This window comes from Euwallacea fornicatus, chromosome 39 (genome assembly GCF_040115645.1).
Source record: "Euwallacea fornicatus isolate EFF26 chromosome 39, ASM4011564v1, whole genome shotgun sequence".
NCBI lineage: Eukaryota > Metazoa > Arthropoda > Insecta > Coleoptera > Curculionidae > Euwallacea > Euwallacea fornicatus.
The window spans coordinates 1078452-1091676 of NC_089579.1; the positions used below are offsets into that span (position 1 = coordinate 1078452).

At 40.0% G+C, this 13225-nt stretch overlaps 2 protein-coding genes across 5 annotated transcripts in view; one reads left to right on the forward strand and one right to left on the reverse strand.

Moving 5' to 3' along the window:
• The first annotated feature begins 2521 nt into the window (after nucleotides 1-2521).
• Nucleotides 2522-4724, forward strand: LOC136349608 (peptidyl-prolyl cis-trans isomerase, rhodopsin-specific isozyme-like). 2 transcript variants are annotated; one of them, XM_066301290.1, is made up of 6 exons: nucleotides 2522-2647; nucleotides 3551-3761; nucleotides 3818-3940; nucleotides 4003-4085; nucleotides 4159-4298; nucleotides 4350-4724. In XM_066301290.1, exons 1-6 carry the CDS (start codon nucleotides 2591-2593, stop codon nucleotides 4471-4473), a joined length of 738 nt encoding a protein of 245 aa, XP_066157387.1. In that variant the 5' UTR covers nucleotides 2522-2590; the 3' UTR covers nucleotides 4474-4724. The 2 variants fall into 2 exon arrangements, with proteins under 2 accessions (XP_066157387.1, XP_066157386.1); XM_066301289.1 differs by having other exon boundaries at nucleotides 4159-4724.
• A 1279-nt stretch (nucleotides 4725-6003) lies between these two features.
• LOC136349645 (homeotic protein spalt-major-like) overlaps nucleotides 6004-13225 on the reverse strand; it is a 118447-nt gene continuing 111225 nt past the window's right edge. For 2 of the 3 annotated variants that reach the window (XM_066301328.1, XM_066301327.1), the window contains one exon: nucleotides 6004-13178. In XM_066301328.1, coding sequence (XP_066157425.1) covers nucleotides 12921-13178 — 258 coding nt within the window. In that variant the 3' untranslated portion in view covers nucleotides 6004-12920. The remainder of the gene's footprint in view (nucleotides 13179-13225) is intronic. The other variant, XM_066301329.1, reaches the window with a different exon arrangement.

Consider the following 13225-nt stretch of genomic DNA (forward strand, 5'->3'; position numbering starts at 1 on the left):
AAATTTGCCGTTGCAAGTGATATCAGAAAATTCGAAAATTTCGATAGCTGCAAAATCCGATGGAAATAGGTATTGCGCGCTACGCGCCATAAATTTTGAAATCGGTGCTCTAGGGCTTTAAGAGAATCTTATAAGTTACGTTTTGATCTGTTTCAATTTGGCAATAAGTCTTTCACGATTGCTGAAACATCCCTTCGAAGTTGCATGACTTCAAATGTTAACTTGCTGATTTCAAACGGGACACTCTGTACTTAAAGCATTTTCAAGTCTAGAATGTAATTCTGCTTCAAATATTATATTAATTTTTTTTTTAATATTAAATATTAAATTTTTCTCGACTGATTCTTCAATAAAGGGATCCTCTGCCTCAAATTTGGCTTTTATGGACTTTCCTCTCCCCCACGACGGGAAAATAAACGCAATATTTCCTAAATCGGCAGGCTCAAAATTTTTAGGAAGCGCCATCATAGTACGAGGCCCAGAAGGGCCCGACCTCACATATATATGGCAATATATTTTTTTAAACATTCTGTATATTACAAAGACCTACCCTTAAAAAGCTTACATACAAACCTCGAGGGTGCTACGTTGATTTGTGTTTGTTTTGAAGTCGTTTTAAGATATTTTATAAACATTACATGATTCGATACTTTCATTTAAAAGGTCTTGGCCCACCCAACATCAAAGCGGAGTTAGATTTTACTCTGGGGACGCTTGGGCCTTCGTTAACAACTGTAAAATGCTGGGCGGCAAAGTTTAAACGCGGTCGTGCAAGCTCTCAAAACGAATTCCGCATTGGTCGACCCCGTGATGCTCCAGATTTGACCACCTCAGATATTGTGGTGAAAATTCACAAAACTATACTGGAAGATCGGCATTTCTAAAAATACTGCACATCGCAGTTTGACCAAACCGTTTGAATATGAGAAAATTGTGCGCAAGTTGGGTACCGCAATTACTCACAATTGAACAAAAACAGCGCCGTGAAGATTTTCCAGGGAACGTTTGGCAAAGTTTTTCAGCAATAAAGACGAATTTTTGCGTCTATTCATAACCATGGATGAAACACGGGTTCATGATTTCGCACCCGAAACGAAAGAGCAGTCAAAATAATGGACTCAAAGGGGAGAATTAGCTCCAAAAAAGGCAAAAACCGTTCCATCTGGAGGAAAGGTGATAGCGTCAGTTTTTTGGAATCCATGTAGAGTAATTTTTGTTGATTATCTCAAGAAAGGAAAATGTTATTTAAATTCATTTCAGTGTTTGAGCGACGAAATTAGGAAAAAGCGATTGCATTTGGCGAAAAAAACAGTCTGGTTTCATTAAGATAACACACTATCCCACACCTCCGTGACCACAATGGTCAAAACCAATCAACTTGGTTTCGAACTTTTTCCTCGGCCACCCTATTCGCCAGATTTAACCTTTTCAAATTTATTTCTATTTCCAAACATGAAAAAATGACTCAGCGGAAAGAGATTTTCCAATTTTTTTCCTTTGACTATTAGGTTGGATACTTCTGGGACTATCCTTGTAGTTGGTTTCAGGTTGACTTTATCTCTTGACATAACGTTACAAAAGTAGCCACTGAGTAACATCTTTTTTTCCAGAAGTTTCTAAGGCTTCTCTGAGGATTCTATGCTTATAAGAGCATTACTTTGGTTTTGTCTGAATGACTGGAGATCTAACTACTGCACTCGTGCTATCAACGTTAATTGTCCTATTTTCCTGAGGAATTTCGAATTAGTAACAGTAGTTGGTTCACAAGGAGGTTTAAAAGGTCAAAGCACTGGAAGTCTTTGTGACGCGATCGTTATTGGGAAAGTTAGGACTCGATTGTTGTTTTACATTATTTTTATTTACCTTTCTATTCTCGATTGAATTCTTGCTTGGTTTGATTTTGGTTAGATTTTCCCATTTTCCAACCATTCTTGATTCGTGTTGGGCATTAGTAGCCTGCTGTCCTTTTCCCATTGATTTCCCTTTGTCCCTAGTAAATGTGCTCAAATTTGTCCTGGATATTTGCAAGTTGCCAGTTCTTTAGTTGATTTATTTTTGGGGCTTGAATTCACCAAATATACGTCTTCTTTCGGGTCGTCGAATACACGAGCCTTATGCTTAGCAACCTGATGTAAATTGAAAATTTGCAAAAATCTATCTGGTGGATTTTCTTCGATGTTGGGCATGTTTCTTAGTTTCTAGAATATGATCAAGTTAACAAAGCCTATTTTATTCTCTTGGAATCTCCAACATGACGTCTATACACAATGCAGCTCTACGAGTAATCCGCAGAAGATTTTGAAAAAATTGTCCTTCGTGCTAGAGACCACGGAGAGTTTGTCGCTTACGTTTTCCAATCAATTGAATCAATCATTCAATTTCCATTGAACTAAGGTGCAACCCAATAAAAGATGCTCCGCTTATTAGGTTGCTCGTTCATGACGACATGTCGCCCCATTTCCCAGTGTTAAGCATTGAAAGTAGTACTAATGGGATTAGGTCCTGCTTAGACTGTATAAAATCAATACATTAGATTGAAACCTACACACTGCGCTAAAAATACAGTTCCTGTTCAATATATAGTCAAAAAATGTTTTCCCAAAAGGCGCTCGTGTGCTCGGTCATCTTATTTTGCCTAATTCTTCAGGTAAGCCCAAGATTTATCTACAGGGTGTCTCTGAGCGTAATGCCATCAATTCAATTACGTTTTTGTAGTTCGCAAATTATGACAAAAACTTCATGAAAATCCAGTTGGCCTTGAAACAAAACAAAAAATATTTTTGACATTTCCGCATTTGACAGCATTTACGACTAACATTGACTTGTAGTTTTTCGGTGTCATAGAGACGGTGTTTAATTAAAATTATTGTTAAAGGAAATTAATAAAAACGGGTTGCAAATCTGATGATATATATAACAAAATGTAGCCTCCACTGCCTGGTTAAATCTCAATTTTGTATAATTGTTGGCGACTTCGACTTCCAATGAGAATAATTTTTGTTAGGTGAAAGTCGTGAATTATGATAGTTTTGAAAAATCCCCCTGTGAAATATCGAACACTCATTCAATGACACCCTGTGTAATGTACTACCGTGTGGCTCTAAATTATGACCTTGTATTGCATTTTTTTACCAAATTTATACCAGTTTTTTCCCAAAAATTAATCGATAAATTTTGAATCGCACTACATCGTTGAACGTAGTGCTAAAAGACGTTTACTTGAGCTGCCACTTCACTCATGTAATTTTTTTTAGTCGGCCATTTTGTGCTACCGGTGACGTAAGCAAAATTACATGCCTTTTAACAATAATTTAAACAATTGTTGTTAAAAAGTTAACGGGTTGGAAGCAGAGATGGAGACAATTTAGAGCCACGCTGTAGCGTAACGCAAAGGATGATTTTTCAAGGTATTTTAAGATGGAAAGTTCTTCTAAGCATATGTCCCAGCTGGTTTAGTTTTTAACAGGTGGTGAAGGAGGGAGGGGGGGTTATAGTTTAGAGCCACACGGTACATTCAAATGGAACGATTTTTTTCTTTTTAATATTTCAGATTTATTCATCTCCATACAAAATTACAGATCAGATTTACATGAGTATCAAAATTGATGAGAACTACGTTGGTCAGATCGTATTTGGATTGTTCGGCGAAGTGGTTCCTAGGACCGTTAGAAACTTCAAGCATATTGCTCTGCATGGAATCAATGGAAAGGGGTACAACGGCACCAATTTCCTTGCTGCGATCAGAAGAGTGATGATATTAGGTATAGATCAGGGAAAGCTTGGGAAGTAGTTTTTTGAATTATAGTCGTGTTAATAGGAGGGGATATTGTTTATAATAACGGCAGTGGCTCGCTTAGCATTTACGGTCCCAGTTTTGATGATGAGAATTTCGAAATTACACATGATTCCAATGGATTGCTGGCAATGGCAAATTTTGGAGGTAAAACCATTTTTCATATTATTAATGACCGAAATGAGCGTAATACAAATCGATGGGTTTAGTGCCAAATTCGAACGGCTGTATGTTCTTCATTACCACCCTGTCTACCCCATGGTTGAATGGAAATAACGTGGTTTTCGGAAAGGTATCTATGTATTTTTGTTATTATATTTATACCCAATGACCTAAATTTATGAGTTTTTATTTTGAAATTTCAGCTTCTCAAAGGCCATGATGTAGTGCATAAAATCGAATATTTAAAAACCGACTATAACGACAAAATCGTGCAAAACGTCCAGATTATCGAGTGTGGAGAAATCGTGACTACGCCCTTCTATGATGATCATAAGAATTACGAGTATGGTTTGCGAATTTTAGATATTTTTACAATAAAGGACATGCTTTTCAGGTTGAGCTTTTGGTCGTGGATTAAAGCTGGTTGGTTTCCGTTGAGTTGGTCGTTTGCAATATTGGGATTTTTCCATTACTTCATAAGGAAGCTGGATGTACTGGAGTATGAAAAACTTGAATAAAAATATACACATCAACAGAGTCTAGGGCTATTGGCGGAGAATCGCAACAAATTTTCGATTTCCAGGCGAAAATCAAAAATGCTTATATGTACTGTTTCTGACTTGTCTCATATACATATTCATTGACGTTATTAGGTTCTAGATAAATCGAAAATTAACAAATATTTGAAAGTAAACATAAACTATTGCAAAAACGGAAATTTTTGAACTTCAAATTTTACCAAAAATTTAATAAAAGAAAATTAATTTGTGTGGCCTCCTTTACCGTTTAATCCGGCCCTGCATCGTCCTTTCATGCCCACAATGAGCACATCGATAGAGTTTCGATCAATTGCTGTTCCCTCCCTTTGCGAGCATAAAATGAGCTGTTCAAGTGCATTAAAAATCAAAATTTTGCGTAGTACCCGTCGCTGAATTATATTCTAGACGCGTTCGATGGGATTTAAGTCTGAAGGGTGCGCTGGCCAGGGCTGAACGTCGATAAATTTGTTCGTCAAGAAATTTTGAACTATGCGTACGGTATGCGGATGAACATTACATTGAATAAGCACGAAGCTTGATTCGACGGCCCCTGCACAGGGAATCACCACGGGCAGAAAAATCCTATTGGAATAATCAAGGGGCACTTAAAAAGCACTACAAGGGAGCAGGATCAGTTCTACCGCCAGTACTCCAAGCCATAATTGATCCTTCACGACAAGTGTGCATCTGTTGAGCATTTTGTAGACGTTTCGCCACTCCAAGTTTCCACCACATTCTACTTCGTCTTGAATCTGGACGAAGGCCAAACCGAAATTTTTAAAAAGAAAAATAAGGGGGATGGAGGGTGGAATTTAGAGCCGCACGGTATAAATGAATGCTCCCGAACAACCAGGTCGTTTTGATGACCGAAATCCATTCTTTATCAGCAAAACAAACTTAAGAAGGGCGCTATACATGGGCGTAGGAATGGGGTATGTTGCACTAGACACAAATAGAAAAATCGGAGGAAATGGGCGAATGACGTTATCTCAACGTTGACTTGAGCCTTACATGCCCACCTGCGCAGGTCTGACACCCTCAAATTACCCAGTAGTGTTTCAGTCCTGAAAAATAAAGTTGGAACAGAGTATGTATGGGGGGTCGTTGAGAATCCGACCGTGTCTTGTGTACCATACCTAAAATGAAAATTTAGTTTGTTCATATTCGAACCCTCAAATTCCCCGTCAGACAATGGCGTATCAGGGGGCTTTTCGGCGACTAAAATCTTCTGAAATTGGGAAGAATATGGGTCTGGGTCGATTTCGCTTAAATCTGGGCCTGCGCTCCGCTTGAGCGTTTACTCACGTGAGTTTTGGCCGTGGAAAGAAGTACATTCGGCAGAAAGGGTCTGTTAAATGTTATTAATTTGATTTTTTGTTGTGTAAAATTCGTTCGGGTCGCTCGCGCTTGATGACGCACCACAAAGTGGCCCACGCCACGAGCGTCTCCTCAGCGACGCGAAACGTTCGAAATTGCCCATGGAACTGAGGTCTAAATGAAACGAAAGAATTGTATGTGATAAATATATTTTATGATTAAACAGAATCAAACTGGCTCTCGTGATTTTTACATGTCTTTGTCCAGTTAAAAATTTCTGTACACCACCCAAAAACAAAACATAATAATAACTTTCAATATTTTCCTCATTCGCGGAATAAATTTTCACCGATAAAGCTATTTTCTATTATAATGTAAGTAATATTTTTCGGGGGATGTTCACATTGCTTTCGTATGGTTCCAACCAACACGTCAGAGATGGGCCTTTGTACTGATGGGATTCCAGCCATATTAAATCGTAACTTTAATAATAATAATAATAATAATAATAATAATAATAATAAAACCAGTCTCATGTTACAATACATAATGACAAAATATTTACAGTTTTACTTATTTCGATTGACCATGCTAAACAAAATGGACAACATTTAATAACAGTACAGTGATTCTCTACGTCTACTATGTACAGGGTGTTTAATTTAGTAAAGCTAAATACTGGCATCGCCAGTGTCCCGTGGACACAGAAAAAGTAACACAGCAATCATGAAAAATAATCGTATTAGAAACTTCGTTTCGTCGCTTTGCAGGCAACGAAACTTGGTGGGAAATGAAGACCACAAGGCATAAATAAGTCAGGAAAGGAACCTTAAAGTAATTGCTATAATATTTTACATTGCCTATTATTCAGCTACTATAATACAAACTTTTACCAACTAAACATTAAACTTTATAGTTAGATATCGATCTAATTACACAGCTTCTATATACGTAAATAATCATATAATAGTTTGATATATCACAGTATGCATTGCCCCGACCGTATCTGACAAGGAAAACGCTAAGGAAAATAATGGTAATGCAAGAAGGAAGAAAAATGCAATAAATAAAAATATGTTTTAAACCTTAAAAAGCAATTTAAATATTTTTAGTGTGGAGTCTCACTAGGATATGTGCTTGTTCTTCTATATAACTTCAATAAGAGAACATGAGATCTGAAACTCCATGTTCGAGTAAAAACCAATAGCGGCGGAATGTGGAAAATAACTGCCTGACCACCCTTAAGTATTAAAAATGCAACTATTCGTGTTCAAAAACGTCCGGAAAGCTCGTTTTTGATTATCCAATTTCTCGTGCCAGATACTGAACGATCGTGTGAAAAACGGCCGAATTTCGTACGGTATTTTTGAAAATTCGGCCCAACGCGTTGTGCCCTTTTGCGATTTTGCACGGAGGAGAAATTCTTTCAAAATAAAAATAATTGTCACATCCCGGAGGCGTTGCCCCTCGGCCACGTTTCCAAGAGGTTCCGAGAGTCCCCCTTTAATTTACGAGGCTTCACTCGAAATCACTGAACCAGATTCACTTCGACGATTTGCTTCGAGACCAGCCATCGTTTTAAAGACATTTTGGTACCCCATTTACACGACGATATTTGCCCTCGTGGCATTTTAAGCGCTTCTGCGCTCCGAGCTTTCTGAGGCTGAAGCTTGCTTGAAGCTCGCAAGGATCCCTGCTTTGGAGCCCGCAAGATTTATATCGCAAATTTTCCCTCGAATTGAAAAGATCTCATCCAGATCGGCTTCCAAGCGTTCTAGAGATATCTTGCTTTCGAGACTCCTAACGTGAGCTTCATCCTCACTTAAATAAAAAAAAAAAAATAATAAAATACATAACATTCCACTACTTACTAGAAATTGCGTTCGCGTTTCGGCTTGAAATATTCGAAATTTTCCTTCAGCGTTTGCAAGAGTTCCAACGTGAACTTTCCTTCGCCAAATTTGCAAGATTTCCCGCAATATTCCATGAATTGACCGTGTAAAATTCAATCCGAACTTATGAACCTTGAATTAACCAATAAAAACTCGTCCCCGAGCTGTGACGATATTTTGCCTTGAAATTTGCAAAAATTTGACATTTGCAGCAGGCCAATGAGACCCTACACAGCGTACCTAGATCACTTCGAAGGGTGAAAATGGCCTATTTCGCCACCACCATCGTTTATACGAGGTGATGGTTGAGGTGCTACATAGAAGAAGCGGAGCTTCGGCTTATTTCAAGATCACAGTTCGTGGGGACATACAGGGCGCGTCTAAAGTATTGTCCAACTCGAAACATCACAACAGCAGAAAGTCCATATGATCACAGGCCTGTAAATGCTTCGTCTCCGAGATACGGGGCGTTAAAAATTAATATTTCTTTTCGGTGATATGTGGGTTTGGAGAAAGAAGGATCAATAATATTATTATTGAATTTTGCCGCTTACAAACACTTTAATATTTTAACGTTTTTAAAAGTAAAACATTTCAATGAGCAACTTGGCTGACTCCCACTAAACAAGCGATTTCAACTACCTCAGTTAGCGCAAACGTGGATTAAGTACCAAACTCTGCTTAAATTTTAAATTAAGTGTTTTGCTTAACGGAATAACTTCTCGTTGTGTAATTGGCACCTTTAGAAATGAAGAAATGACCCAGATGCATTTTTCCCATGAACTTGCAAATGGAAATTCCTTGCAGCGCCCGCATGCCGAACGATTCCCAGAAAGACATCTGCCATGTTCAGCTACTTCTACACAACTTCATCACCGTTCGCAAGAGACCGATTCATCCGTGCGAAGTGAAGATATTGCCGGTAGACCACGTTCAGTTAAGACTCCTGAATTGGAGCAAACTGTTCTTCGCACTGTAGAAGATGCGTAGTACTGGAAGGACTGCTAACGACCTTCATGTTAGTCCGAAAACAGTTTGGGCCCTCCTAAAGGAAAATCCATTATGTCCTCCCATGTCCAACGCGTTCCGGCGCTTTTATCTCGCGACCACCCTCTTCGGTCCAGTTGGTGTTGGTGGTTTTTTTACAGAAATGCCAACATTCCAAATGATTCAACCAAAATTTTGTTCACGGAAAAAGCAAATTTTCCACAACTCGGCATTACAAACTTTCATAACATTCATATTTTGGTACAGGAAAGTCCTCATGTCATATCAGAAGCAAAACACCAGGTAACGTGTATGGGCTGGAATCATTGAGGAGAAGTCGCCATATTTTCTTCCACGTCGCCTGAATGGTCACTTCTATTTTCAACCTCTTCGGAATACCTTACCTGAAATCCATGAAGACGTATTATTGGAAACAGGGCTCCGTTTCTAGTTTATGCACGATGGAGCGCTTCCTCATTTTCCCTTACAGGTTCAAGAGCACGTAGACGGTACATTTCCAAATGGCTGGACTGCACGAGGAGGTCCTCAGCCGTGGCCGTCCCGATCACCGGACTTAAATCCTTTGGATTTTTATTTTTTGGGGGCACCTAGTACGCCCCACTCCAATTGCTATCGAAAATGAGCTGTGGAATTTCTTAGGCAACGAGCTGAAGCACGTGCAATGGCGGTAATTTTCGGCAATTTCTCCAGTACGACCTCAATTATTCTATTACGTCATATTCTTTCCTTCTCATAATGTTGAATTTTTTGCTAATGCAGCAATATTATTGGTTATTTTTTTCCAAATTTATACACGGTGCGAAAAACAAATGTTAATTTTTAACGCTCTGTATCTCGAAGACGAAGTACATGCGCACCTATGATTAGATGACTGTTTTTTACGTTTTGAGATGGACAATCACCGCGTTAAATATTTTGAAATACATAGCAAACACCCTGTGTAGCGGCGAATCTTCCATTATTCGAAAAAATTAAAGAGCATTAAGTGTCCAAGGAATTTTTCGTTTTCTTTCTCAAGTAGCTCTTTCGAGTCTCGCCCCATTTGGGTCAAATCTGGAACACTGATCCCAACGCATCCAGATAACACTAGACGTTCTATGAATTAACGCCATACAGGGTGTTCCATCGAAGACTTTCCACCGCAATTACTTTTGAAAATTACCAAAATATCGTGGATGCCAGAAAAACCGTTAATTCCGCTTTCTGGGAGCGACGCGATGGCGCGGATTTCAAATCTATTGAAGCAACCCCTTATGCGGGGGTGCAATCAGCTTCGGAATTCAAATGGCACCATGTGCCGAGTGATCCGTCATTTTAAAGGTAATAAAATTTGCTTTAACGTAATACCGAACGTTTTTCACTTTGGGCCACCTCTTCGGAGAAAAATGACGCCCAAAGCATGCAGAACATGCGACGGAATGTTCACAAAAAAAATCCTTTAACGAGCTTGAATAAACAAAGTTTTTTTTTTTAATTATCACAACGATTTTTTACTTTAATAAAGGAATCCGCGCAAAAAATTGTTATTATTTACGTTTCGCCCGGCAGTTTAAATTCCATTTAGGGCTCGTTCCTTCCGGTGACCCGCACCCAAAATCTTGAATGAATTGCGCATTGCTCTTGCATTCCTAAAAATGATTTATCCCAAGACAGAAAGGGTTGGGCTAATTTAACGAGCTATCAGAAGTTGCGGAAGCCGCTGCTACGAGCTGCTGACGTACTTGGAAAGCTTACAAGCGCAACCCCTACAAGATTAAGCTGATCTATGAAGTGAAGGAGGCTTCGACAAAATGGAGCGCATCCGCATTTTACGGCAACAACACGCCAATTTCTGCGTGAAAGTCTCTCCAATCGCTGGATAGGTCGTTGAGGATCCGTTGAGCGGTCACCCGATTCGCCTGATTTGACACTCCTCGATTTTTTGCTAGGCCACTTAAAACCAAAGATCCATCTAACCCAACCGGATTCCCTGGAGGAATTAAGGAGACAGTTGAAGAGCGTCGCCTAATCACCCCTGAAATTCTTGGAGATGCTCGAAGAAATATGGAGCAACGTTTATTTCGCTTCATGGCGATGTGGGGGAAATCATTTTGAACGTTTAATTACTTAATTTTATCTAATTGTTTGGATGAGCACTTCGGGCGTTATTCCTCTACAGAATTGGCGGTTAAAAACGAGAATATTGGGACTTGTCTTGAAAAAAATTTCATTACCTTCAAAATGGGGGGCCACTAGGCTCGCATTCCCACTTGAAATTTCAAAGCCGATTGCACCTCCTCAGAGGGGGCCGTTTGAGTAAGCTCGAACTTCCTACAGAATTGACGTGATATTTTTGCAATTATCCGAAACGATTGCGGTGAAAGCTGGAAGCGACGGAACACCACGTAAATGCCGCAAAGAGTGGTATATTGAAATGATATCCTGCAGATACTCGTCTAACTATGGCACGGAACAACTGGGCCTTAGTTTGGTGGCGACCTTTAAGACGACTCTTAAAGGTTTTCGTTCAGGCAGGTTACAGTACACGATTCGATTCATGTTCAAGAAGTGATCCACGGAATTAATGGAATTTGCATTAGGAACATTCACGAAATGTCGTTTTATTTTTTCACGTTGACGGAACATTCCAAAGATATTCGTAGATGACGGAAATGTTCGGCACGGAACATTACCAGAACACTCTGTAATTGCGTGCTGTCAGACGTATCCAGATAATCCTAGATATTCTGCGAATATGCTAGAGGTACGTACACCAGCTCTGAACATCTGGCGAATTTTAAGAACGAATTTGGAACCTGTAATATTCCATTTGGTCATCAAGTCCAGACCCGCTACTACCGAGGCGTCAGTTTTGGTTGCTTGATGACCTAATTTTTGAAATAACTACTTGAACTCTTTGCCGTGCCAGAAATACCAAAAGGGATGGGCAATACAAATCCGCCATTCATCGTACCAAAGAGTTGACTTTGGGAAGGGAGGTACTGTAGCAAACTGGAGTTACGTTGGTCTACAATCTTAGGTGTTTTACTCAAGTGAGTCCATTCGATTTTCCCGATTTCTAAAGGATGTGAAAAGCGTAAAGCCGATTCAAAGTAGCAGAAGGTTTAATTGGAGTTCTTCCTTAATTTACGTTGCCCAAAAATCACAGAGTACCTATGTGGATCGATTCACAACCAACGTCAATCCACTCGAGAAGATTAACTGAACATTCATAGAACATCGTCTCTCTTTTTCAATTTTTTTGGACACCCTATATCCCGTAAGGGCTAAGCCATAGGTACTCTTCAAGCTGGGAGAATAGCAGGTACAGAACATCGTCAGATTGTACCATGAGCCAAATGAGGCGGAAATCGAACTTTGGCACAACCCGAAATTATGACATGCTGGAAAATGGTTACGTACAGGGTCGGTCCGTATGTTCAGGCTGCTTTGTTTATGAGAACCTTTAAACGCGAAAGCTCTAGGGCTCGTCCTAAATCGCCAGCAATATTATGCAACGCAACGGACGAACGTTGCAAAGCTAAGAAAGTACGCAGGGCGAGTAATTTATAACGCGACACCCTGTATATATTTTTTGTAAAAACCGAGCGGACAGTCATTTTCTTATTTCGGAGATGCGTGACGTGTTGGGATTCGATTTAGTTGTTTCCGCGATATTGGCATTTGAAAATCGAGATTTTTCCAAATCGCCCGAATGGACAAATGAATCGAACGTCACGAATAATTTTCATTTATTCCGGTGCCGCATTTTATCCATTACAACTTTTGTACCTAAAGTTTTTCTCTTTTTTTTTTAAATTAATGCAGTGGGGGCTGTCGTAATGTAAGGATCGACCCTGTACATTACCGAACGGGTCTCCAAAGAGATGGTCGAGAATCTGCTGGTCGCTTTTCACTACCTTTCGCGTCGCCTCCTCCCCTATGCCATCAACATTGAAAAGTACCCCCCTTTACAATATTTGGACGATGGTATGCTCGAAAATGCAATGTTTGTCATGATTTGCATTTTAGTATCTACTTCTCAGACACCATTCAATATCCTCTCCCAAGAAATTAGCTAATCCAACTCGAGCTTGCCGTTAACGCTCACTAACAACCGCTAATTTCGACCAAACAAAATCCTTGTCACAATAAAGACTAGTCAAACATAGGAACAGGTCCTCTAATCCAGAATAACCGCCCTGGGCCCTGACTCATTTAAACCCCAGATCAAGCGGCCAGGCCTTCTCTGGACGCGGACAGAATGTCTTCGCGTGGGGCTTCTGCAGCTTTTCGATCAAAATGCAAGTCCCACAATCCGGGTCTCGGATCCGGTTCGCTCGGAGGACGGTCCGGGGCCCTTTCCGGGGAATTCATCCTGGGTCTCGCACCCTGCGGAGGGGGGTACCCGAAACCCAACAAACCGCCATATTTCGCCGATGGAGCCAGTCCGTTTTGGGTGGGGCCCACAGAAGATATCTCATTTAGCTGCAAGAGGTTCCTCTAGAGTTCTCCGAGGTTTGACGTGGAGGAGG

Bases quoted from the DNA above. Each gene is read 5' to 3' on its own strand.
- LOC136349608 (XM_066301289.1), top strand. From the start codon at position 2,591: ATGTTTTCCCAAAAGGCGCTCGTGTGCTCGGTCATCTTATTTTGCCTA. The intron at 2,648-3,550 runs GTAAGCCCAAGA...TTAATATTTCAG, and splicing joins TATTTTGCCTAATTCTTCAG to ATTTATTCATCTCCATACAA. The intron at 3,762-3,817 runs GTATAGATCAGG...TCGTGTTAATAG, and splicing joins CAGAAGAGTGATGATATTAG to GAGGGGATATTGTTTATAAT.